Source organism: Eutrigla gurnardus (genome assembly GCF_963514095.1).
Source record: "Eutrigla gurnardus genome assembly, chromosome: 20".
Classification (NCBI taxonomy): Eukaryota; Metazoa; Chordata; class Actinopteri; order Perciformes; family Triglidae; genus Eutrigla; species Eutrigla gurnardus.
The window spans coordinates 19494152-19521742 of record NC_139931.1 but is presented as its reverse complement, the minus strand read 5'-3'; the positions used below and the strand labels follow the sequence as shown (position 1 = coordinate 19521742).

Here is a 27591-nt window from a genome sequence, read left to right as displayed (position 1 = left end):
AACAACACAAAAATGAACTGAACAAAATTAAGAACACAATGTAAAGCAGGGAGGTGTTTGTGCAGCATCTTTTGCGGAATGTTAAAGAAAAAGTAGAGGAGTTGCTTTTCAGGTTTTTTTCTCAAGGAAACGTGGTCAGACAACTTCAAAGTCACATTTCCCCATCTTAACCCACCTCCTTGCTTTTCCATTCATGAGGAAAAAAAATCCCACCCTTAACAAAATACATGTCAAATAGATAAATAAAAAGATAAATAAATACATTTTCAATAAATATATGGAACACAAACATGTTTACACTCAATATTTTCCAAACGAGTTTTTGACATTCACATGGTTGCCACTTTTCTGCTGGTGGCAAACACGAAACCTTTTTTTTTCTTTTTTTAAACACACATAGAGAAAGACAGGAGCAGAGTAGTAAAAAATAAGGTATGGAAAGTAAAAAATAAAGCAAGCTGAATTTCAATCTTTATGTGTGGCTTCCTTTTTCCTCTTACTCCCTCCAGGCAGTATGTGTGCGGTGATTTCATGACAACAGACGTTTATTTTTACTTCTCACTATCTCTTTCTCCTTCTTTCTCCTGAGGAGGCTTTTAATTGGTGCTTTGGCGTCAGCCTGCATCCTTCTACATCTATTGTCAAGTGAAAAGGAGCATAGGAAGGGTTCCGGTTGCCTAACTGTGGGTGGAAAGAGGCGTGGTCATCCTGTTTGACCAGCCGTTTTATTCTAATCACACTTTCCCTTCACCTTCAATTCCTGTCATTTCATGGACTTGAATTGTCTTCTCAGTTAAAGGATAAGTTTTGACTTTTTTCATACAATAACCACATGCCCATGTGTACTTTGAAAGAGTTATCGGTCACTGTAATAATTCCTCCTCTCCATGCCGGTTGTGAAGTGGTCCCTTCCTAAATCCGCACTACATGAATGCATCCGAAAGTTCAGCTGAAACTAATATGAGGAAAAACAGTGAGTTAGCTAAGAGTTGGGAGTCAGGCAAGGGAAAAAACAATTTCGTCAGCCTTTTTGTAGTTGGAAATTCTGACAGCGATGATATCTACCCATTGCTAAAAATAACAACAGAAATGTTGCGACGTTGCCTGAACGCTGCATCATTCTGCTCATTGATATGGATTGGGAGACATCAAGCCGCCAGATTGGTTAGCTTTTTCAGGCACTTCTGTACTATTAAGTAGCCAGTCACATATATCGGAGCTTTCAGAAACGTTTGCACTTATAATAACGACTTAGATATTGGCGCGTACTTGGCGTGTACAGCAGCGACTTACATGCGTTTGCAAGTCCACCGTGACTTAGCAAGAAAACATAACGTTAAGTTATTGGGGTTTGCTTCAGCCAGGTTAGCCATTGTTAGCCATTATTAGCCGTACCAGTTGATAAGAATGTATTTTGCCAGTTTTTTGGGGCTTACAAATACGATAGCAACATGTCGTCATCTGACAGTACTGTGAGCAACTTAATGAGATACAAATAATACAGACATCCTAATTAGCTGCATATTGACGCAGCCGTTTTACTGTTGATGCAGCCATCTTGAAATTTGAGGTTGAGGTTGGTAGTTGGGAGTTTTCCGATTCAGAAATCCCAACTTTTGGGCGACGTTCCAGTTGACATTTCCGATTGGGAATTAGGAACATTTCGATGTTAGCATGCTAGTTTCGGAGTGGAGTCGCACTCGGAAAGGGATTGCTTCACAGCCAGTATGTATGTAATGCTTTCCATGCGGCATGTAAATGTTGTATTGAGAAAAATCCCTACAGAAGTGGCTTTCACTGTCTTAGTTCACGTTAGGCTGCTAGTTTTTCCTTCCTAGCCTTCCTTTTTCTTCCCAAACAGATACATGTTGCTCGCCATCCTCCTACCTATCTGTTCTTCTCCCTCTCCTCCAGTGTGAGTTTTCACTTGTGAGACATTCTACCTGTGGTGTGACTAGTGTCCTCAAAATGGGGCTACATCTACCTAACTATCCACTTTTCCTCCTCCGTTAAAGGCAATACGGTATCATAGCTTGAAGATGTTGTCCTGTGTGTCTTAGTTTGATATTCACCTAGCTGTAGGGCCACGTCAGATCTGTTCTCCGTCACTTTTCTCTGCTCTCAGAAGCTGATTGTTAAAGTCACAGCATTGCGTTTGCTCATTATCGTATCGATACAATCCACTTTAACAATCAAGCCTAAATTGAGACTCTCCCTGTGGTTCTTTCTCAAAAAACATCCTCATTTTTGTTGCTTTGTTCGGCAACACACATTTGTTGTCGATCTGCAAAGTGATGGGGGGGAGAGTGGGTTTTTCCTTTTCATGTGAATCAACATGTTTGGTCAGGTGGTGTTGGAGAGACGTGATGATCCAGGCGAGAGAAAATGATAAAAGAGAATGACTTTAGGGGTCTGTCTGGGGCCCCGTGTCTTCCTGTGCCACATGACTGACTGATGGAGGTTTCCTGTTGGATTTGAGCCATGTATTGCATCTCATTGGTCGGTGGGAAGGTCCTGTGCTTTCTTGATTTGTCGGTGAACAACGTGTTTTCCTGGCTGTGAGCTTTTCCTGTATTTCTCTGGAAAGGTGGGACCTTTTGAACATCCAGGCTGATTAGAGATCAGCTCAACCTGCCTCCACCACCCCACACGAGTATACATTTCTGCAAAAATCAGCCGTGTGTGGGCGGATTCCCCATCATATCCCTCGATCAGGTTCAAGGAAAAACGTCCCGCTCCTTCGTCCCATTGCTTTGGAATAATGGTAGGAAGCAAGGCAGGAGGTAAGGAAACAGGGGAGGAAAGAATGTGGGAAGGATGGAGGGAAGGAAGAGAAAAAGGCCAGGCAGATGACCCTCGCCTCTCTTCCACAACATTCTTTTTCAGGGATGAGACTGCGTCCCGTTGGACGACGAGAGAAGTCTGGTCTTGTCTTTCCCCGACCCTCGCCTTTGTAAGGCGGTGGCATCGTTGCTGCTCCCACTTCCGCTGCCCCCGTCGGCCGCCGGGCGCTCCTTCTCTCCCCGCTCGGATCCGCTTTCCGAACGCCGGGAGTTCTGACGCGAAGGAGTGCTGGGCTGGCGGGAGAGCTGCCCGTTCTTCTCATCTGAGGGGCCAGGGGGTAAAACCGGGGAGAAAGACACGTGAATCACAACTAAACTACTGGTCCATGTCGCTGTGTGTGTGTGCTTGTTTTATGTGTCACGTGGGGACATCTGATAACAAACTCACATTGTGGGGACTCGCCTGTTTTTTGGGACCAAATGGGGACAATTGCAATTTGTATGCTCCAAATATCTGGAACGATAATATCTTACAGTGCACAGTAAGTTTTATTCTTGTATTGTATACACATCTTATTCTATTTAGCTAGTTTTTATTTCTATTGTCTTGGTTGTTATATTACGGTAGTTTCCAATTGTATTTAATTGTGCTCTTATAATGTGTTTCATTTACATTTTTCATTTGGCATTTGGTGCTTTATGTTTTTACTTGTTGCTGAAATGTGCTGTATAAAAAACCCTCCCTTGCCCCAGGGTACATTTTCAGGAAATGAAGGCCCCAAAAGTCATGAGAACACAACGGTGCACGTGTGTGTGTGTGTGTGTGTGTGTGCGTGTCAGTGTTTGTGCTACTTACCAGCCAGTGCCTGCACAGAAGGCTGATCATGAGTACTCAGGAGCTGAGCCTGAATGGTTTCCACTACTCTCTTGAATCTGCGACTGGGACCTGAACGCAGAGAGAATCAACTCATTTGGAATTTCTTTAAATGTTTAAAGCCTAAAAAGGTTGACATTGAAACTCTAATTCTGAATACATACACAGAAATGTATCTTTGAGGATATAAATTGCAAATTTAAAAAAAAAAAACCTGTCATGAGTGCAAATTTTGATGACTGATTTTTCAGAAGCATCAACAGATCACGTTGTATGTACAACCAACACACCAAACTTTGATCACACCTTCCAACCACTCTTCTTACCTTCCACAATAAAAGCCCTTGATATACAAGCAAGTAAATGTTTTCCAGAGGGAACTCAAATTCACGTTTCACTAAAAGAGACTTAATGAAATAGCTTCCAGTAGCTTTACGTGAGACGGACTGCCAGACGTGAGGATCCCGCTCGTTGCTCCTCTGCCTGTGCAAATCAATTTGAACGTTGCAACTGTTACTGATTCCCATCGCTATCGGTAAGAAAAGTTTTGACGTAAAATATTTTCAGGCGAGTATTTCCACATTGTTTACCCCTCATTTTGGCCAGAGGCAGGAGACACGCCGCATGTCTTTAGGATGTTGTATTATTTTATTTTTTCATATAACCATACCCAATAATACATCTACTGCACTGAGATTGTACTTAATGTACAGCCCCTCCCACAACAGCGTGTGAGTGTCTTACACCTCCAGCTTCCTGAACGCATCCTCCTACCTGTTATGAGAGTGAAGGTGACACTGTAGATGCCCATCTCTCGCCTCCCTTCCCTCTCCGCTCGTTCCCTCTCTCGCTCCCTCTCTCCCTCGGAGAAAGCGATGTCCACCTGCAGGAGGACGGATGAGAGTTCATGATGCTCAAATACTTTTAAAATAATTCTAAATGTAGAAAAAAACATCACTCGTAAGGTATTGGAACGATATATGGTGAAAGCCTGTTCAACTTCAGCTAAAAGGTTAAAATATGATTAAAGTATTGAAATTGTGTTCTACGTTTTTGGTGTGTTTTCATCAAATTTGAATACATAAAAACAGAAAACATAATTTTTCCAAAACATTTCTTAACGTAGAAACATAGGCGTAATATTTCTCAACACAAGTAAAGTTTTTTGAAGTATGTACATTTTTTTAGTTTTTGCCCAATGCTTATTTTTACGAGCAGCACAAAGAACAAGCTTGGCTTTACGCTCTAACCAGCCTGCTGATTGGAATGGGAACTCTCTCACTCTGTGCTTGGGTTTTACTACCACTACCACTTGGGGGCGCCAAAGTTGGACATTTTCAAATTCTACATGGTGGCTTTAAAGCTGTACAATAAATCTAATGCTTGCAATGTGAAGTCATATATCATCTGACAACATGGATGTATATTTATTTCACTACACGCACAAGCATCATGTGTCCACTGCATACATTCTGCTTAAATGTTGTCTGCTTGAAAGTTTGAGGTGTAAATTGTTGAACTTCATGATTGACTAAAACATGCATCACGCGCTGAGATTAAATAAACTCCCATGGGTTTGAACGTTGTAACATGTATTTGTAATAAATGGAGTGTTGGGGCTGAAGAGGTAAAAACCAAAAATCAAAGATGTTCTAATACTTGGAACTTGACAGGCTTCTGGAAGACAGAGGGACCGCCGGAGGACTTGTACTCTGCCCGGAAACTGTTCTGAGACACCACACTGTGGCTGAGCGACGGGATCTGCAGAGGAGAAAAGGTCGATGAAATACTCATAGTTACATATATATATATATATATAATATATAATGCTGGAAGTCGTTGAGGCTTCTCTAAGCTCGATCGCACTCACGGAGAGGAAGGCGTGGACGATGTCAGCCTTGATGGAGCTGAGCGGCTTGTCTCGAATCATGACGAAGATCTGCTCATCTTTCTCCAGGCTGATGAAGTTCCCGAACCAGGACTTCTTGGCCAGTCTGCAAATGAAACGAGGGTTTGAAATGCGACAGATTAGTTCCGTTCACGCATAACGAGTACAAATGACACACAATGAATCGGGGTTGAATGTGTTATTTTTAAACTGGCCTATAATGGCTGACATAGTGTTCAGTCACAGACACTCGACGTCAAGGAATCGACTATTTATAGCATCCTGATGGTTATACAGTTACATTTGGCAGGGAAAAAATGTGAGCGGTGATGAAAATTCTGCTGCGTGGGAGAACGACCCCGAACAAACACATCTAATGTGGACTCAAAGAAATAGTGGTGAACGTGTCACTGGTATGATGCGATTGGAGGTGAATATGAAGCATGAACACGATGATGACAATCACTTCATGTGAACTTCTCTGACCAGCGCAAGTGAAAGTCCTTCTTCATTAACGTTAAATAGAAAATACACAGAAAGCTATTGTGAGATGCCTTAGATACAAAAATACAACATGGACTGCTCGAGGCAAGTTAGACACACACACACACACACACACACACACACACACACACACACACACACACACACACTCAGGGCGGATAAATCAAGATGATATAACTCCCAAGACTTAAGGTCGAGCTCAAATGAAAAAATGCCCTTTTAACCCTTTTAGGTCACATGCCAAAAGAAATACATTTCTATGTAATGTCCACCGACAAAATAACAACATTTATGCATCAATCCAAGGATCAGAATTGATATAGCAATTGGGGGGGGGGGGGGCTACCTCCATGTAGGTTTCATGTATCATGGCTGAAATATCACTGTGTCCTGTCTGAGTTGATATCATCACCCAGAGGTTCTCATGGATTTCATTGACCTGTGTTCACTGTGAATAGCAAGACGCACTTCGGCTGGTTTACTAAAGCTGTATGAACCCTAAAAAAACATTGTTGTGATTTAATGTTAATAAACAGATGAAAAGGATGCTGAAATAACATAATGACGACAATTTGTCAGAAGTCCGATGTCATGCTTCGTTAGGTCTGTCTGCAAGGCGATGAGCAACACCTTTTAAAATGCTTGTTTTCTGAATGGAGTCTGGATCGATCAATACTTAATAACGTCATCTAGACATGGACCACCACAGTCTGGACTTGGTCTCTGTACCAATGTGAGCTGGAGGATCTCAACGCTGAAAGGCTTTTGCATCACAGCGTCGCACAAATGTCTTGCTTGCGTTGAAACATTTCTACGTGTGCATCGATGTGATTCAAGTCTCCCCATACCCGGAACAAAGGTGCATCTATTGGCATCTTTGACTTTGAATGAAATAGCGTTAATTTGAAAAATTTGCCTCGTCTTTGGTGTGAACGTACCTTTAAAGAGAAAGGAGTTAAAATGTGTGAGTGTTTGAGACAGAGGGTCACTACAGGCACATTCATTATACATTATATATTAAAGCATGTTAACATGCTCTCGTAGAATCCCCAAGTACAAGTATGGCCCTGGAAATGAGCGTGATGTGTCTCCTGTGAGTACTGAGCTAAGGGAAGAAATGAGTGAAGCTGATGCTTCTAGACTAGGATCATGAAAATGAATCAAGTTTTTTCCTGATTTTGGAAGTTAGTCGTAGTCAGTAGTTGACAAACACGTCTCTGTTCTGGAGCTGGGAAGCATGGGAGCTCTAAATGCTACTAATGGACATTCTGGGGAGATTGTCACAATAAATAATGTTGGAATGTTGTATTGCACTTGGATTAAAGCCAAATAGAGACTTACTCTGGACTGGACTCGGGAGTCAAACTGGACATGTCCTCTGACGTGGGGACTAAAAAAAGAAAGAGAGAGAGAGAGAGAGAGAGAGAGAGAGAGAGAGAGAGAGAGGGAGAAAAAAGGAAAAGGGCAGTGAATGTTGATGACAGGCCCTAATCTAATTGCCTTAATTACAGATTATCACACAGACATTAGTCAACACAGCCGCAGGCTGTGGGGCCACATGGCCGCTTCTTGGTAAGAATAGATTCTATCTCCGATGTGAACGCAGAGTAAAACACTGAGGGTTTAAAGCATGGAGGTCACATTCATGGAGAAATATGCCACTTCCTCCTACGGTTGAAGAATTAAAGAATGTGTTATCTCCATCAGTGGAGAGGATTCACAGCATCATCATTATCATCATCGTCAGCATCACTCACCTTGCAGCTTGCGCCGGTGGAAGCGCGGCGAACCCAGCAGGTTGTTCTTGAACGAGTTGAGCCTTGTCCTCCAGTGGGCGGAGCTTGAGGCGGCCAGGCCGCCGCTGCCGCCCGGGCTCGAGGGCGGCGTCAGCGACAGCGAGGCACCGCCGGCTCCATCCGCTCTGGAAGAAGAAGACGAGGAGGAAGAGGAGGGTGGGGTGGTGGAGGAAGGGTGCTGGATTTGGTGCACAGGGGTGCCCAGCGGGGTGGGCAGCGGTGAGCCCTGCGGCGTGACCTGCGACACAGGGGGAGGGGTGGCAGAGGAGTTAGAGGACGAGTGGGCCTTCTTGGACTTGAAGACGGATGGAGAGGGGAAGTTGAAGAAGCCTGGGATGGGGGAGATGAGGGGAGAGGGGGAGGGGGAAGGGGAGCGCGGGGTCTGGAGGGGGAGGGACTTCATGGAGTGGAGATGGGGTCGGTCGCTCTGGCCCTTTGAGGGCAGGGTCTGTGTTTTTGGGTCAGGTGGCGGGCGGGCGGGCCGAGACGTGGTGGCACTTCCTGGTTTGGGGTCTTTGGAGGATGAGGCGGAGGTGACTTCTGATTGGCTGAAAGTGAAGACCGGGCTCTGATGGGCAGACAGAGAGAGACGGAGGGGAGAAGGAGGGATGGACAGATGACAGAAAGCAATGGTCATGAATTATGGTTCATGGAAAGGATTCCTCAACAAGCCTCGATCAGACGCGCCGACGTGAAGGCGGGTCACGTGTGTGCGTTTTGGTCACGCCAGCGCGTCTGTACGAGGCGGCGTGGTGCGTCTCTGAAATGGCGATGTGTATGACAGCATGATGGAAAGGCGTCGCTAGCAGGGACAGTCAGAGCAAGAGTTATCAGAGACACAGGATATTTGCTTTTGTGTTTTTGATGGCCAAAACTGATATTTCTATATTGAAGCTGCTGATAATGCATATTGTCTTCACAGTGTTGAGGGTGTGTTCAACAGGAAAAGTCTAGGAGACAAACATGGGTGGCCTTCTGGATTACTAGTTGAGGGAGAAACCTCACTGTCAACAAATACAAAGAGAAGACCACTCGTTCTTATTGAAGATGCAAATGATTTGTTTCCAGGCTCATTTAAGCACTAGTTATTGTTATTGTTATTATTTACAGCAGCGGGATGGTGTATGTGAGATAAACCACCCTGCCTGCGTTCATAGTAAAGGAACATGTCGCCAAGGGCAACGCTGTGGCTCATCGCATTTGTAATCATGCACAGAAGAATAAGACATATTAAGGTATAATCAGCTCATGGTTGGTTCTGTTTTTTTTCATTGGATTGTTTTCACAACTGAAACATATGATCAAATGTGTTTGCACATTATAAGGAGGGTAAATATGACAGTAAATATGAAAGTCTGATCTTTACTGTATGTGCAGATATACATGTAATGGAAGCCTTGTCAATTGTTACTTTAACTGCAATACTGTCTATGATTTGCAAATTTATAATAATTATAGAAAGATAACATGTGCCCTTTGCTCAGTAAAATGTGTGAAACTGAATGTAAAGTATATGCAGAATTACTTTTCACCCCATTGCTGCAAAATGCAACATTTGATGTCGTTTAAGGAGTTTTAATGAATTAATGCGGCTTTCAGCACCAATCCCCACTCTCATGAGAGTAAGCATTAAGTCAGATTATGTGATGTCAATTACAGAACAGCACATTTCACAGATCAGGCCGGGGAGGTTCAATTGGGGAGAGGTTATTTGGGAGAACGAAGGTATCCGCTGTCGTAGCTGTGTCACATAAAGATGTAGTTTGAGATGCATGTTGGAGAGAGTGACGTTCTCACCCTGGGACTGCTGAACGGACTGGAGGACAGACCCGTGGACGCCCCGCTGACCGAGCGAGACCTTGGAGACAGCAGCAAACAATAAGAGTCACATCGATAAAAACGTTTTCTGTCGTTATCTTCTCTTATAGAGCGGCTAAGTCCTGCCCTCTCCGGCGTCCCCCATTGGACCTTATTTCAGAAAAACTATGGACGAGAGACAAATCATTTTTTTGATCCTGTTTGAATTGTACCATGAATTACACACTGTCAATTTGACGTGTCAAGAAAGTCATATTTGATCATCGTATCATTTCGTTTAGTTTGAAACCGCTCAATGGGCCGCTAGCTCGGCTTGTCACAAAATAAAGTCACATGGTGGTCCACCGGAAGGGGCGGGGGCTTAACCTTTGATTCCCACTTGTAATTGTAATATGAACTTGACTGTCGACAATCCATCAATTAAAAAACAGCCTATGATGGTGCGGGTAATTACCTCTGGCTGTGTGCATTAGTATCCAGGGCCCTGCGAGGTGGTGTGGGAGACCCCTGTTCTGTGACGCTGAGGACCTCCAGACTCTTCCTCTCTGGACGACAGCGGCCATGACGGGTCAGCATGGGGGAGTCCACACGCTTCCTGGGTGGGTCTTGGAGGGCAAAGATATTAGTGGAAAAAAAGGTAAATATGAATTTAATAAGCAAAAGGAAAGTAAATATTTGCTTCCATAATCAAGTTTGTGCCCTTTTGTTTTGGAGGGACTGTCAAAACAGAACAAGTGCTCTCACCGAGATCATATCTGGGTGGCAGATCCTCGTCTTCACAGCTGGGGTAACGCTCCTTTCTGTCCAACAGGAGGTAGTAGATCATCTTCTCCTGGTTCTCCCTGCAGGACAAGATGCAGACAAAGCCAGGTCAGAAGACAGGGGACACGCTGGAAGCTTTCTGCTGACTGGCAGGGAAACAGAGAGGCTTGTCAGGGACCAAATCTCCTGGTATCTGCAGCTGGCGCCCTCATGGAAGTTCACGTGTAAATAATGGCAGAACGTGGGATGGTCTGGTCAGGGGCGTCAGCAGCATTTGATATGTGAGAGGGTCCTCTCTAGGGGGAGGAGGGGGGGCTCTGGGCGTCCTCCCCCATAAAATTTTGGAATTAAGTAGATGCAATTTCCCACATTATGGTGCAAGAATGACTCTTCCATATCTAATGTCTCTTGTTCCTAGAAATGAACATGAGAGTTAAATAGGCCTGTCATTGTTATACTTTTTTTTATAATGCCTTTGCAATAGTAACACTGACTACAGAATCAAAACAAGCTTTTGCACAGTGTATATCATATAGTGGCATACACATGATAGCCTAAATATTAATCTGAGAGTGCATTGCTGATTTACACAAGACTTTTTTTTTCAGCTACTTAAATTATCTGGGCCACCCATTTCTTTCTCATCTCCACCACTTTTTTTCGTTTCAACATTTTTTCATTTTCTCTGTGTAACTTCAAAGGGAAGTCAGTGACCTGGCAGAGGGTCAGGCTGAGCCAATCAGATTGAACAAAAAGTGGACCAGTCCAAGTTGTCTGACTGCCGGGCCAGAGCTCCAGCGTTTAACGCTGTCTGTTGATTAGTTAAACAGCGGTGTTTTGCGGCTGAGGGCCGTACCGTCACCTGTTTTAATACGTCCATGATTCATGATGTAACGTCTGAAATTAAAATATGACCGATGGCCAGTCCGCCCCTGTTGCTGACCAAGTAGCTGCAAGAAGCAAACTTCCTTTGGTGCTGTGTGTGTGTGAGTGTGTGTGTGTGTGTGTGTGTGTGTGTGTGTGTAGGAAACCAGGAGAACACGGAGTGGATTCCTATTGCTGTGGGTATTCTCTTACTCATAAAGTGGAACGGATTTTTGAATGAAAAGAGCGCTGGACAAATTAGACCCGTCATGCACTAATATTTTAATGGCAAATGTGGTGGGGTCCAAACAACTTTTTTTAAAGGGTGTCAATGCATGGTGGCGACGCCCATGGGTCTGGTCATGTCATATTGTGAGTAATCTGTAGAGACGGATATCTGCATATGAGTGTTCTGGTTTCCATTTGCAGTCTGAGTTGACCAATCACATTTGAGCGGGCTTTGGTTGCTTACAGGTAAAAAGCAATATAGGTGGAACGCTTTGAACGAAACCTTGGAGCCCTTTGATTACCGTCTGATGATGCTTTAGCTTTTTATAAGATAAACAAACGTTATCGGAGTCAACAATCCAGTTGGAGATGCTGTCGATCAGCTCCATTCATCTCAGTTGCTTATCGGACTGTAAACAATGACCAGCTTGGATGTATTATCCAAGCTGGTTGTAATGTTACTGAGGGTCACTTGGGGGCAGGCTAACAAACTGTAAAAACAATATCGACAAATTGTCACCTTATAAAATTATGTGTTAGCAATCAGTTGCGTCATGACAACTGTTTGAGTTTCTGGCAAATTTAAGCCCGATATTCACGTTTTTGATTCCAATTTTAACTGAATGAACCGTTAGCTGCTAAATGCTACACAATGTTCACCAGCTACCTGCTGAGATTGTCTGACTGCTGTTAAGTGCTAGTCAGGTGTACAGAGAGTTCATGAGAAACGATGAGAACTGAGAGACTCAATCAAAACAAATGTTTTGGGAACAAAAACACAAAACAATGTGCTAAAAGAGTCTGAAACGCGTATGCTATTGCTGTTGTGTAGTGAGAAACCTCATCAGTTTGTCAGTGAGGGGGGACACAACTGGGGGGGCTAGAGATAAAAGAGCCATTGTTGCTCTTGTTCCTGCCATGCCAGGCAGATTAATGATTTAAGTAATTGACTGGCCGCAATGACAAAGAGAGACAGAGAGAGAGAGAGAGAGAGAGAGAGAGAGAGAGTGAGAGAAAATAAATTAACTACACAGACAATCATGCACTTTGTTTTCAGTATGCATGCAAGCCAACATGTTGTCACTCCCAACTTTTCAAATACGGCAGCTTGGTCAACGGTCCGACGCCTCAAACTATGACGCTCTAGGTTTCCCCCTAGTGGCGGTCTTCACTTGTTACATGCAAACACTGTCTTTTCTGTTTTTACCGGAAACTAATTGGTTAGGTGGATTGGTGAAAATAAGTACGTTTGTGACGTAGTAGTTAATGACATAGTAACATTACATAATCTATGTAACGTAGTTAAGTAAATGAGTGACGCAGTAATGTTATGTAACATACGTATGTAGGTGGGTAATGGAGTAACTTTACGTAACCTACGTAACGCATTTAATTAGGCGTATATGTACGTAAAAAGTTAAGTTGGCTACGTTACCTACGTTGCTTTGTGAACGTTGCTTAAGTTAAAATGAGCAACACTTTCTCACTCCACTGTGTGAAATACTGCAGCTTGGTCAGTGCTAAAAAGCTTCAAACTATACTATACTGTCCTGTACTATACTGTTCTGTACTATCCTAAATGGTACTATACTACATTATACTATACTACACTGTTCTGTACTATTCAAAATGGTACTTTACAACACTATACTAGGGATGTCCCGATCCGATATTTGAATCGGATAGGCCGCCGATATTAGCAAAAAAATGCATATCGATATCAGATCGGCCTGAACTGGAAAATCCCGATCCGGACTCCCGATCCAAATGAGTCTGACAAAATAAGTAAATATCTTTAATCTTTAATACATGCTTGGATCGGCCGGTATCGGTATCGGCCGGTACTAAAAGCAACAATATCGGTATCGGATCGGAAGTGCAAAAAGCTGGATCGGGATATCCCTACACTATACTATACTACACTGTACTATACTATACTGTTCTGTACTATACTACACTGTACTGTGCTGTACTGTTCTGTACTATACTATACTATACTACAATATACTGTACTAGACTGTAATGTACTATACTATACTAAACTGTACTATACTATAGGCTACTGTACTGAACCATATACTATATTATACTACACTGTACTATACTATACTACAGTATATTATACTACACTATACCATTTTATACTGTACTATACTATACTGTACTATACCATATTATACTGTTCTATACTACACTGTACTATACCATATTATACTGTACAATACTATACTGTACTATACCATATTATACTGTACTATACTATACATACCCCTATAGCGTCACTTTGCATGTCAGTGACGGCGTGTCAATATAAGCTTGTTACATAGTGTCTTCTCAAAATCAAATTCCATCTTCCGCCAAATTCCGAGTCTCATGACTATCAACACAAACGATTCTAGTTAACTTTACCTTTGTTTGGCACAGGACACAAACAGCGGTCTCCATGACAACGGTCCTGTTTGTTCGACCCAGTCCCCTCCCCTCCTAGTGCTCCTGGACTAACTCTCTCTACTACGTCGGTTGTTCTGCCAGTGATGCAGCGGGTGGGTGAATCACAGACACACAGTAAATGAGTGTCGGTGTCAGACACCAAGTAGCTCTGACTTAGCTGCATTATTTGAATCCTTGCAGTGAGAACGGGTTAAAAATAAGTTACGGAATCATCAGTGATATAAACCCCCAGTCAGTAGATTTAGGCCGCCCACTTCTAAACGAAACCTGGAATACATTCCTCGTCCCCTTGCAGCAGATATGGACTCATACAATTTAAGATTGTGCACCGCATCCACTTCACAGAAGTCAAATTAGCCAAAATGTACCGATATCTGGCAACTTTACTACATTTCTGAGTGACCTTTGGGGCTCAATTTTTGAATCCCTGAGTGAAACCCATGGGCGTCAGACCCATTGTATGAGGGTGGGACAAGACCCAAGATAAACAAAAGTGTGACTGATCCTCAACATTTATTGAGCTCTAAATAAAAGCTCAGCTCACCTTGTTAGTACTTGATATTATTAATGGGAAATAATTTAAACGTCAAGTAATAATCCACAATGGGGATGTAGTGTATTGGAGAATGTACTCTGATTACATTGTCCTCCACCTAACTCATTGATTTGATAACATCAACAGAAATGAATTTAACAGAAATTGCAGTGGCATGCAAGAATAAATCCTCTCAACTGGTCATGGAATCCATTTCTATAAGTTTTGTTTTTTAATATTTTCAAAAATGTGATCTGACAGGAGCCAACCATTTGACAAAATGAGCCCCTGTTTCTTTCTCTGCTAGCCAGATAAAACATGTTAAAATGCAGCAGAGTACAGGTAATGACATATACGCTGTTAAAAATGTACTTTCGTCTATTAATATATGCCATTGGAAATAAAGCAGATTTACAATAAGGTAAAAAAAAAGAAAACAGTTTGACTGACGTTATTCATGACACATAGTCCAACACACACATTCACATATTAGAATCGACTCAAAGTGGAAAATGTTTGATGGGTTATATTTACTCACTCCTCACTTGTAAGGTCCTGTGTGAGTTTGACCCGGTCTCTGAAGCACCCTAAGGAGTACATGCTCTCCAGGACATCAGGGTCCAGGTCCGTCAGGGAGAGGATCCTCTTCACACACACCCGGCGAGGCGGCGGCTGCTCTGGGCAAGGCTCGTTGCGTCCACCCCTGATTGGACGAAGTCAGCGCATGGATTACAAATGCTAGAAACGCTTACAGCTCTACAGTTTGAAATCAGCCGTTTTTGGCTGCAGGTCCTTCACTTTCTTCAACATTTATAACACATTATAATGCATTTGTAAGGCTTTACTAAAGTCGTTACAAATGTTTATAATCATGCATCATAATAATCATGTGCTGTGTTACATCCAGGACTCAGATTCTTCTGTCAAACACTGGGCATGGAGGTATACAGCGTTATGAATGCTGAACTTATAGAACATTATGTCCACCACTTATAATACTTTCTAAACTTTGTTATAAGGTGTCATGCATGATGATAAACATTTATGATGAATTATAAGCCTTATAAATACATTATAATGTGTTATAAATGTGCCTATGTTGCGTTATATACATGACCTTCATAGAAAGCGGTACCATAATTTTTTGTGTCCATGAATGCAGTCGGCTGGATATGTAAAATACTGTATGTGCAGTATTTTTGAGGTATGTTGTGTGACAGCTAACACACAATAATAAGAGGCCGACATTATTAAAGTGAAGGTGTGACAACAGGAAATACAGATGGTTGGTGTAACATACCGATATCTAGAACACTCTCTGGGGCATGGCGGATTTTAATGTTAACATTAACCTGATGATGTGAATTTCACTTGGTTCAAATTAACGAGAGGGAGAACTCGTCTTGAAACTGTAAACCCTTTGTTGATATATAAAACAAGAGGGGTGTGGGTGAGAGTGGCTTGGTTGGAAAGGAAACAGGGGAAGTGTTTAAAAAGGTAATTAATGTCATACTTACTGGTACCAGGGGTGTTTCTGTATTGCTTCTAGCTGTAATAAACAAAAATAGAAGACATTATTACATCAACATTTTCACCACTTATTGCTATTTACACATTACGATGATACAACAACACAGTTGAAACACCTGCCGTCCAAATTAACACTGTGTAAAAACAAAAACCAACCTCCTCCTCTCATAATGCTATTTGAGCTGCTCTTTTGTACAGCGATGGTCAGAAAACAATAAATGTTGTAAAATATCACAACAAATATTGAATGGCTTGTTGAAATCTGGTGCCAATCGTCATGACCTCGAAGAGGTTCATTGTAATACCTTAACTATCTCCATCATCATCGGGCATGTCTGTTTGGTTTGTGACCAAATACCTGCAAAGCTAATGACATTTCCATCAGTCTCAGCTGTACTTTGTGTTTAGTTTCATATCTCCACCCAGATATGGAACCCCGTTCCCCATCTTATTTAAGCGTCTTAGCTAAAGATGCTAAAATAACGTCACACTTGCTAATCATCAGCAGGAAAGTAAATGGGAGCATGGCTGTAAAGTCTTATAGCATTTAGCTCAGGTACAGTCTAGCACCGCAAGCACGGCTCTAAACTCTTATCATAATCTTGATTACAAGTTTGTTTTTTCTGCAATATTCCAAAAATGGAAAATAGGGCGATGCTAACGTCCAGGGTCAGCCTACAAAAATACACTCTCCCTCTATTTGAGCAGCGTACAGTTGTAGCCATTCATCAGTAGGCTAATGCACAGGATCTCTTAGGGTCGGATTAATGCATGTAGAGAGCAAACCAGCAAGCAGCCATAGAGAGGCTAAAGTAATGGCCTTTCTGGCAAACCACCATGGGACATTATTTGGAAAAAATACGTACAGCAGTCAATGTTAAAAGAGATAAATAAAGTTATGAACCTGTGTGAATCGTGGTGTGAATGACACGTCGATTTAAAAGATGATTTTACACATTGAGAACCGTTGAAGTATCAGACTGTGAATATATGTAATTGTGTAAGTGACGTCTCTCTCCGAAGCTACGATGTTCGTGTTTCGTACCGTGATGGTCAACAACTGTTCTCGCTCCTTCGTTCTCTACCCAGCTGATAAAAAGAGTTGCTAGGTAAAACACATCAGCTAAGATAACGTTATGGAACATAGCTCAGTTAGCTCGCTAGCTAGCAAGACGAGCTTACTTTGGATGAGAAAACTCAGAGCAGACTGGGCTTTTTGGGAGGGAGGAGCAGGAGCTTAAAAAGAGTGTGTTCAGAGAGTCTGAGATGAGCTGCTGCAGCACTGCCTGATGGGAAAACGTGTTTTTTGAGCATTGAAGCATGTAAACATGTTGTAGTAGGAACCTGAAATGCAAGGATGCGCCAGGAAATGAGCAGAATAGGTCCTCTTTAATTGACATCACATGTGGAATTCATGGTACAATTCAAGCGGGATCAACACATTTGTTCTGGAATAAGGGGGGACCGGGAAAAGGGGCGTGGCTTAACCTCTCTAGGATAAAAAAAGGTCAGACTTCAAGATGTGTATGCTAGTTACAGATCCGATCCATCTCCTTTGCGTTGTGGGATGTTTCCACAGAGACGACTAGCAGACAGACAGACAGACAGACAGACAGGGAGACAGGAAGCAAGAGAGATGGTTTGACCTGGTTTCAGGCTCCATTAATCAACAGCTCGTCAGATGAAGCCACAGCTTTGATTAAATCTGCTCTGTTGTAGCATAATGACTAAATGACCAGGCTCTCTCTCTCTCTCTCTCTCTCTCTCTCCGTCAGCAGCCTCTACAAACCACATTATCACGGTTGTCTCTCTGCCTTTGCCAGCACGGATTCCTTTCCACTCGGCACGCCCGCTTCATCCCGACTTCTCCTTCTAACCTGATTTTGCAGGCTGTCCATTCACTCAGCCTATTCATCCCCTCACCCTCACCCTCTCCCCTCCATCTGCCTCTTTGCGAGTCTTGCTTTCAGGGAGGGAGGGCTGGCATTTAGGCGAAAGGGGAAGAGCCACTCGATCCATCCCATTCATTCATATATTTATGCCTCTCTTCCTTCCATCATCTTGCCTCCCACGAGTCCCGTCTCCAAATAATCTGCCTTTGAGGAGAGAAATAAAAGCTCCTGCTGCCTCTAACACCGGCCCGATCCTCTCTCCGTTCCTCCCTCCTCCCTCTCTAAGGTCTCGTGCCGGCGTCAGTTTTTCGGTCACGTCTTGAAGCAAAGCCCGGGGCCGTGTCTTTCCTTTCCTTCCCCCTCCTAAATGTCTGGTTCAGGCCACTCGGCCATGGAAACGGCTGCGGTGCAACGTGACCGCTTCCTAAGCTTCGTGTACGATGGAACAAGAATGTTAAATGTGGACCAGGCTCAGGAGAAATGGGAAACGGAACAATTTTGGACGGGATGGGAAAGAAGCATGTTAAAGAATTTTTCAAAGCAACAAAAATATTGGACCAAATTTGCTTGGAAAATTAATATGAGCTTTTTCCGAACACCAAAAATGTTGTCGAAATACAGGCTAGCAGGTAGTTCATTGGTTTTCAGCCTGTCTGCCTGTATCACTCAAAGAGACCGTTACAACATGATATTTGGAATCATCCCGTTGGAAATAGGAAGGTAGATATCTGCATACAATGATACGCAGAGCCACATTAAAACTAACACAATTTGTAAATACCTGCAATCAAATAATCTTAAAGAAAGTTACTGTTACTTCGCCAACATTTCAAACAGTCAAAAGGCTTCTCATTCCTAGATGGCAACCGATGATTTTCATCAGCGGTAGCTCGCTAGCTAACGAGGCTAACGTGAGCACCGTCTCAGCTTTTTTGACCGCCTGTGTCCTGGTACATATTTATGCCAAGCTTCCATGAAGAGCCCACGGAAATGTAACTATCTGTAACCTGATGCCAATGGGGCCGACACGTACATATGTACGATAATTATTTCCTGAGGAATCATTTACATTTAGGGCATTTAGCAGACGCTTTTGTCCAAAGCTACTTCCAATAAGTACATTTGTCAGAAGAAAGTCAAACAACGTGTGGCTGTCGGTACAGTAAGGATGTCAATAGAACAAGTTTCAAGCACTCCAGATTGCTAGGTTGCTAGTATAAGCTAGATAGCTAGGGTAAGATGCTCCACGATACTAAGTACTATTTTTCACATACGAACAGACTATAATGAAGTACAGTTCATGTGAGCGTGCAGTTAGGAGGCACTTTGGCTTCATCCGCCAGTGAGCAACTTCCACAGGAGTGAAGTCTCCAACACTGTATCTGTTCTCTTTATACATCCATGGTTTGGGTTTTGGATATGCTATATAAGACCTTCCAAACTCTATAATGCTATATAAATAAGATTCACTCTAACAGCCCACTTCAAACTGCTTAAATATGTGGTTTATTATCAATGATTTTCATCAATTTTATGCTGGTGAGATATGCCATCAGTAGAAATGCTGAGGTGTACTTTCTGACTCGGGTCCTCATGTTTATAGTCAAACAGGTTTTTAGCGACTGACACTAATGTTTGCCTCAGTGCATTGACTAGGGCTGCATGGTTTTGGAACAAAACTGACTTTGCAGTATTGCTTTTTGTTCTATATGCAATATGAAAGAATACAGCAGTTTTGTACATTTTGAAGACAAATGCGTCAATTTGATGCACTTTGAGAGCAAAGTTAGGAGTCCAGGTCTATAAACAATGTTGTGCTGTCGTAAAAATAAGCTGTATCCATAAAAACCGTGGTTATATAGATGTGAAAACTCCCACGCACAAAGCATGGTTAACGAGACGTGGCGTGTTTCAAGGTGGGTCGCCGACATCGCTACAGGCCCCTCCCACTCAGCAAAGGGTTGTAAAGTTTGGATCCTGCTGTGGAGAGGCGGTATGAAAAGTGTAAAAATATATAGTTGAAACTCATGAGCTCATTCATCACTAATACTGGATGAGTCATGAACATGAGACTCAAGGGAGTTTTCCTTCATGTTGAGCAGGAAATAGTTGAAGCTTGACATGTTTGACTTAGAGGACGTCGATGCTAAAACTTGATATCATGCAGTCATAGTATCGACACTGCTGTATTTGGAAAGGACTTAATGTTCCTAATGTTTCAGCTGGGAAAGCAGCACATCCCCCCCCCCACACACACACTCACCGTTAGCCTCTTGTCAGGGTTGACTTCGATCATTCCTTTGAGCAACGCTTGACAGTCAGGAGGTATAAAGTGGGGCATGTGGAATACCCCGCTCTTCACTTTCTCTAGAAGCTGCCGCAGGTTGTCATGGTCGAAGGGCAAGGCACCCTGGGAAGGCACAAACACAGAGATTCAATAGTGCAGGTGTTGTATTGCATGTAGCATGTGTGGGTCGGTGTGTCGAGATGAAATGAAAATCACATCCTGGTCATATGTGACTGTTTTACAATCTATGCAGATAAATCAAAGTAAGCTAAATATGTCGTGTGCTTACGTGAGCTAGTTGCGACCAATTTCAACAAATAATATCATGACATCCATCCATCTATTCATCTTTTAGCAATAATTCAGTGTGGAGACACTGTCCGCTGTCGCTACATGTCATGCTACATTGTAGGTCCGCCCACTTTTTAGCCGTCCAATCAAATGCAAAGGATTTGAATTAAATCCCTCTTGCAACTGTACATCGCTTACACATTCCTCTCAACTGGGGAATTATAATAATAGAGTAACTTCCACGTCACCGGGACTTAAAGTCCATCCATCCATCCATTTTCTACCGCTTATCCTGTATTCAGGGTCACGGGGGACTGGATCCGATCCCAGCTGTCATTGGGCGAAGGCAGGGTTCACCCTGGACAGGACGCCAGTCTATCACAGGGCCGACATGTAGAGAAAGACAACCATTCAAGCTCACATTCACACCTACGGGCAATTTAGAGTCACCAATGAACCTATCCCCATGCATGTCTTTGGACTGTGGGAGGAAGCCGGAGAACCCGGAGAGAACCCACGCTCACACGGGGAGAACATGCAAACTCCACACAGAAGGAACCCGGGCCGACCCGGGAATCAAACCCGGGATCCTCTCGCTGTGAGGCAACAGTGCTACCCACTACACCACCTTGCAGCCAGGACTTAAACTGTAAAATTAAAATTCACTTTCTTTTCCACGGGGGTTTATTCACCACAACTATGGATAAAAAGCCAGATATAACGTTGATTTGTGGAACTATTCCTGTAAGGACTCCCTGTGGAACGTCCTACACAATGTATCATATTTATATTCACGGCTTCACAAATGTTTCTTTCTGTCTACATCCTTGTCTTTTTCTTCCGACTTCACGCCGACACATTGATCGCATCTCCACCAACTGTCAGTCAGGTACCTTTAAGACTTAATACTGATGATCTGGCTGGAGGGAAGACTGTGTGTTCTATGTGTATTGTTCTACGTGACTTTAATTGCAGCATTCAAAGGGCAGAGAGAGAAAGCAACTAAAAGTGGACCAACAGAAAGGATGTTCTCACCACGAGCAGAGCGAAGAGGATGACTCCACAGCTCCAGACATCGGCTCTGCGACCGTCGTACTTCTCCCCCTGATGACACATCAATGAAGGAGCGTCACACATCTGCTTTATCATCTGTTTCATACATTTCATTTCGTTCACCTGTCTTCGTATCCTAATATGCACCAATAAACAAAGTAAGAGATATACTTTTATGACATATTTGTTTCATTAATTGTATTTAATTTAATTTAATTCACCTCTTCATATCCTAATGTTTCTATGACATCACACAATTATGTTTGTATGATTATCCACCAACAAACAAAAAGATATGCTTACATTTTTATTTAATTATTTAATTAATTTTATATTACTATGCACAAATAAACATTTTAAAAAGAGATATGCGCGCGCACGCACACACACACACACACACACACACACAGAGGAAGTAACTCACCCTGATGACCTCTGGGCAAGCATAATGTGGGGATCTGTACAGAAAGAAGACGCTGTTATTAAACCAACCAAACATGCAGATAAAACAGAACATGTGCTGATTGGTGTAGAAATGTATTATTAATATTAATATATGATGAATATGTGAATCCAGGAGAACGCGACAATCCCTCGCTCATTATCTGTCAAATCCGCGTCGGCCTCGATGGGCAGGTTTTAAAAACGTGAAGCTTTTTTGCGAACAAAGCGGCCGCTTATGTAAAAAATAAGCACGGCGGAGCATTAATGCTGCTGATGTTCAAAACCGTAGTCCACAAACCAAACGGTGACCATGTCCACGACTCACACACAGTCCACGGTCATGCTCATGTTAACTCAGTACTCACCCACAGCTGGTCTCCAACAGGCTGTCCCCGACCTGCAGCGAGGCCATGCCGAAGTCTGCTATCCTGATGTTATTCTTCTCATCCAGGAGAAGATTCTCTGGCTTCAGGTCTCTGTGACTGGACACACACACACACACACACACAGAGAGAGAGAGACTCAATGAAAAGTATTTTTCCAGGCCATCAACAGCAAGCCAACCTTGCCTGTAAATATGTAAATATTCGATCTAAAGGGAGTTCTCCGTATATTAAAGTGTAGTGATCCGTCAGTGGAAACTGTCTGCTGCTGCTTTGATGGTTAGCTTGTGTTGTTGCGTGACCAGCTCCTCCCGTGTTCCGGAAGGTGAAACAGCTGGGTTTTTAATGGATTCTGGCAGCTGCAGCAGCAAAGATAACGGCTGAAGTTCCCGGTCAGAAAGACGGGCCGTATAGCTGTCTGACGGCAAGGTAAAGCCATGAAAATATTCTAAACATAGCATACACTTATGCTGATATTGATCCGCTTTTCCTGCCGTCCCGTCCACAGCAGTACATCACTGTGCTGGGGGGGTAAGTACCACATATTACCCACCTCAAAACCCCCAAGCTGTTTGACGTGTAGTGTTATTCCTAAAGCGACGGTGGGAGTGGGGTCTTAGGTTTAGTGGAGGCGTTGCAGAGATAACTGGTTGGGGTCAGGGGAAGATTCTGATCGAACATGTTTAAATGCTTGAACACTCAAAAGCCTTTTTTTCCCATCCTGCTCTGCTGCTGCAGCTCATCTCAGCTTCTCTGTGAAACACTCACTTTGAGTTCCTGCCCCTCCCTTCCAAAAAGCCCAGTCTGCTCTGATTGGTCAGCAGGCCCACTCTTGCGATTGGACCGCTTGGTGACTTTGTCAGAAATATCGGGAATAGTGAAGTCCAGACAAAGAACATCTGTCTTCTCAACATGTATCTCCACGCTCAGCTTCGCTCTCACTACCTTTGTTTGAGGGCGGGACTAACTAGCTGCTGAGCAGATATGATGCTAATGAGCGACTTAGTGACATCACCAGATTTGAATTGAGGCGTTTGAAGCGGTTCAGGAGTTCCCGTGGGGGACAGGGACTCTCTTTGAGCATGGACTTCAGGCTTTAAGAAAAGCATCATAGCTCCTCTTTAAAACACACAGGTAATGAAACATTTTGACTCATTTTCAGGTAAACACCGGAAACAGCTTGAGAGACAAAAACCAGGAAGAATTGGTTTCAGGACAACAGACCATATGGAGTGACTGTGGCAGAAGTCGAGGGCGGAGATGATTTGCCTGAAGAACTTCCTGGCCTCTTTGGGAGTCAGCCGGCCCTTCTTCACCAGGTAGTCGAACAACTCTCCACCGGACACATGCTCCAAAACCAGGTACCTGGGAGGGGGGGTCAGACAAGGGAGGCAGGTGAGGGATGGGTCTCCGGGAACAGGAGGTCTGCTGGTCATTTATCTCAGTTGCTTGTTCTAGAAGCTACTATCCCTTTCAGATTCAAACGTGGTTCCGACTGTCAGAGGGGAGGAAAAGAGCGAGCGATGAAGAGATACTCACAGGTATTTGTTATTCTCATAGACATCATGCAGCTTCAGAACGTGAGGGTGCTCTATTAGTTTAAGTATAGCTATTTCTCTCTCCACCTGGATGGACAGAGAGACAGAGAGTGGAGCAAGAGTAAGGGAGGGAGAGTAAAAGGGGAGGTTTGAAAGGGTGGAGGTGGGAATTCGGGGAGGAAGAGGAGGGTAAATATGATGTATGGAAGAGAGAGAGGGAGGAGAAAGCAGAGTTGGGGTCAGACGTGGAGCAGATGGAGAATGTTAATGCCAAATTCATTAGTGTGTAAAGGCAGAAACAAAGTTGTAGACAGGGCGGGGGCAGAATAAGCAAATACTTATTAACTATGGTGACGTAAAAAGACAGCGAGGAACAAAGATATTTAGAGTTTTCCGTGTCGAAGCTTAATTTCAGGCGTGTACAGGAAGCTAGCTGGGAGTACCTACTAACATACTTTGATTTAGAGCTGCGCTAAGCAATATTTTTTGCATAAACAATGAACCAAATAACTAAAACAGTGTCAGACAGAATTCAGCAAAACAGCAGAACAATACAGTTGGGATTCGCTGGTGAAGATAGTGGAGCAATTAAGAGATCTTCCTCGTAGGTTGGTGGAGACCAAAACCAGAGCTAAAAGACTCTCCAGGTTGCGCCTGGTTACCGCAAATGATTGAATGTTGCTCCCGGACTGCTCGATGTTCAGCTGAAATGGATCACAACTTTTTTCATCCCCGGTCATATTGTGCTCTAATTTAACAGGATATGTCCCAAAAAAATCATGCATTTGTATTTTTTTAACTAAAAATTGATTCCAATAACTTTTTCTTCCTGGTAAATAAAATATGACGCATTCTTACATCAGCTAGTATCAACCGATTTCAGCTCGGAAATACATCACGCTGCAGCAGCTAAAAACTCAGGAAATACCTTTTAAAAAGGCAAACGTTCGCTAATGCTAAGCTAAGCAGCTAAGCCCTTTACCTAATCGACTTTAAAAGGTGACGTTAGGTTGTTTCCAGCTTGTTGTGCTGCCTCCATAGCCAAACATCTAAAAATATATCCAGGTTTTAGGTTATGACCATTATGTTTATGATTAAGCTACATATAAGTCTACATGTCGTATTTATAAGTATATATAAAATAAGTCTCTAACCTTCATCAGGCCATGTGAGTGTTGTGTTAAGGTGAACTATTCTTTCAGAGGAAGAGGTGTATTTTATTTGATGTATTAGCATGGTGAGTTTGCTCATTCCAGCACCAGCAGCTGTCTATACGACCTATTAAACTGTCTCGCACGCACATCGGGGGTATGATTATTGCATGGTAAATTCATTACTGTGATTTGAGGCCTGTAAACATAAAAAGCTTTTGATAAATCCCTTCATGTGGACAGATTTTATTGACTGTTAAAAGTCATTTTGGGTCCACTGGCAGCTATTTCCAAACGAATCCCTGAGTATGCATCTTTTTCATCTGAGGATAGCGGCAATCTGCTGTGTATTAGGTACACCTGCACCTGCTCGCTGTCAGCCCAGCTATTTACATACATGAGGGAATGTTAGAACAACCTCTCAGTATGATGAAGCCCAAGATCACCTCTAACTATGAACTCCATAATAAACCCATGATGGAATGAACCTCTATGAAAAGAAGCCCAGTTAATTTGGATTGCATTAGACTGTAGGGCTGGGCAAGAAGCTGGCCAAACGATACACATCAGGATACGATACACATCAGGATACGATAGGCATCAGGATACGATAGGCATCACGATACGCATCACGATACGATACGCATCACGATACGATACCCATCACGATACACATCATGATACGATATGCATCACGATACGATACGCATCACGATACGCATCACGATATGATACGCATCACAATACAATAGGCATCACAATACTATACGCATCACGATGCGATAGGCATCACGATACAATACGCATCACGGTACAAAAGGCATCATGATACGATAGGTATCATGATACGATAGACATCAAGATACAATAGGCATCACGATACGATAGGCATCACGATACAATACGCATCACGATACGCATCATGATACGATACGCATCATGATACAATAGGCATCACGGTAAGATATGCATCACAATACGATAGGCATCACGATACGATACACATCATGATAAGATACGCATCATGATACAATAGGCATCACGGTACGATACGCATCACGATACGCATCATGATACGATACACATCATGATAAGATACGCATCATGATACAATAGGCATCACGGTACGATACGCATCACAATACGATACGTATCATGATACAATACGCATCATGATACGATACACATCATGATAAGATACACATCAGGATACGATACACATCACGATATGATAGGCATCACGATAAACAGGTGACAATTCTATATATTCCTATATTGCGATATATTTGTATTTTAGGAGAACATACCATCAAAAGCATCCAACAACATAACACCACTTCATCATTCAATCTGAGCCACTATTCATTCAAAACCGATGGGGTTTTCAGACCCCATACAGTACGCCAAGTGTACCAATCTTTTAATGAACACTAACACCGGTTAGGAACGAGGTGTCGTAGCCTTGAAGCGGGAAGCTCAAAGCCACATTTGGAGCGTTGACAGGAAAAGGGCTAAAGCGGCCCAGTAATGCGGTTAGCGGCAGTTAGCACCCGGAGGAGGCAAACCAGCAACACTCTAGAAACCAGACCACTGGAGGCTGGTGGCATTTCCAGGGGAGGGAGCCTGGATTTCCGTACTTGTCACTCGCATATTGTCACGAATGAACACACTTCTCTCTAGATTAAATGGAAAACAAACGTTAAGATAGTGAGATACGTTCAAGCTCACATTGTTTGAAAGCGATTCTTTGGATCGTGCTGCAGGACGATTTCTCTTTTAAATGGTATCTGTAAAATGGAACATTCATATATGTTTCTATAGCAGAAGATCCGCCTCCTTATCGATGTCTTAAGTTTTGGGTGAAAGCACTTTTTAAAATGTTTAGGCTATGGGGTCGATCGATTGTCAGCCGATATTCAGCATTTCTATGGATATCTGTATCAGCCATTTTTTGGAAGCCGGTTTGCATATAAAATCATTTTATTTGAAAATGTGCTATTGGCTCTGATAGCTGCAGTCATAGTTTGTGGTCTTTATTCTATTTGTTCAACTTTGTGAACTTCAGGGAACTATTTTATGTATTTGTTCATTTGTTCAGCTTCATAATAAAGCATAAAGTTTCTGTGAATTAAACCGACGCTTTAATGAATTTCAACAAAGTTTGTGTTTTTCTTGATTTAGACACATTTTGACAATTTTTTTTTTTTTACTGCAGACAGATATCGGTTTGGACCCTCAATTGTCTGGTTTGTTTGTCTGTCATCTCTTTTATGTGAAATATTTTGGTACATTTTTTAACTTTTTTGCAGTTTTTTTTTCTGTTATTTGTGTGTGAAACATACACATTTTTTACTTTTGCCATCTTGGCCAAATCATCCAGGCAGAATAAAGGTCAAATTAAATTTCTAAAATACAACAAAGTTTATTTTATTTCAGTGTGTTTCAGCTGCACCAGTTTCTCAATTAGCAGAGTGGAACTTTGTGGTCTGCAGACAGGGGCCACACTCTGCACATCCACG

At 42.8% G+C, this 27591-nt stretch overlaps 1 protein-coding gene across 1 annotated transcript; it reads right to left on the bottom strand.

The window, feature by feature from the left end:
• brsk1b (BR serine/threonine kinase 1b) lies at nt 1-24029 on the bottom strand (the record flags this gene model as incomplete). The annotated part of the gene is made up of 18 exons (XM_084037728.1): nt 1-3106; nt 3640-3729; nt 4432-4540; nt 5317-5418; nt 5528-5651; nt 7391-7439; nt 7807-8413; nt 9643-9703; nt 10118-10268; nt 10408-10505; nt 15042-15206; nt 16021-16052; nt 20189-20335; nt 21539-21607; nt 21981-22014; nt 22366-22482; nt 23608-23748; nt 23923-24029. Coding segments are annotated over 18 exons (2427 nt in total), but the record flags the coding sequence as incomplete, so codon positions are not given.
• Nucleotides 24030-27591: the final 3562 nt, after the last annotated feature.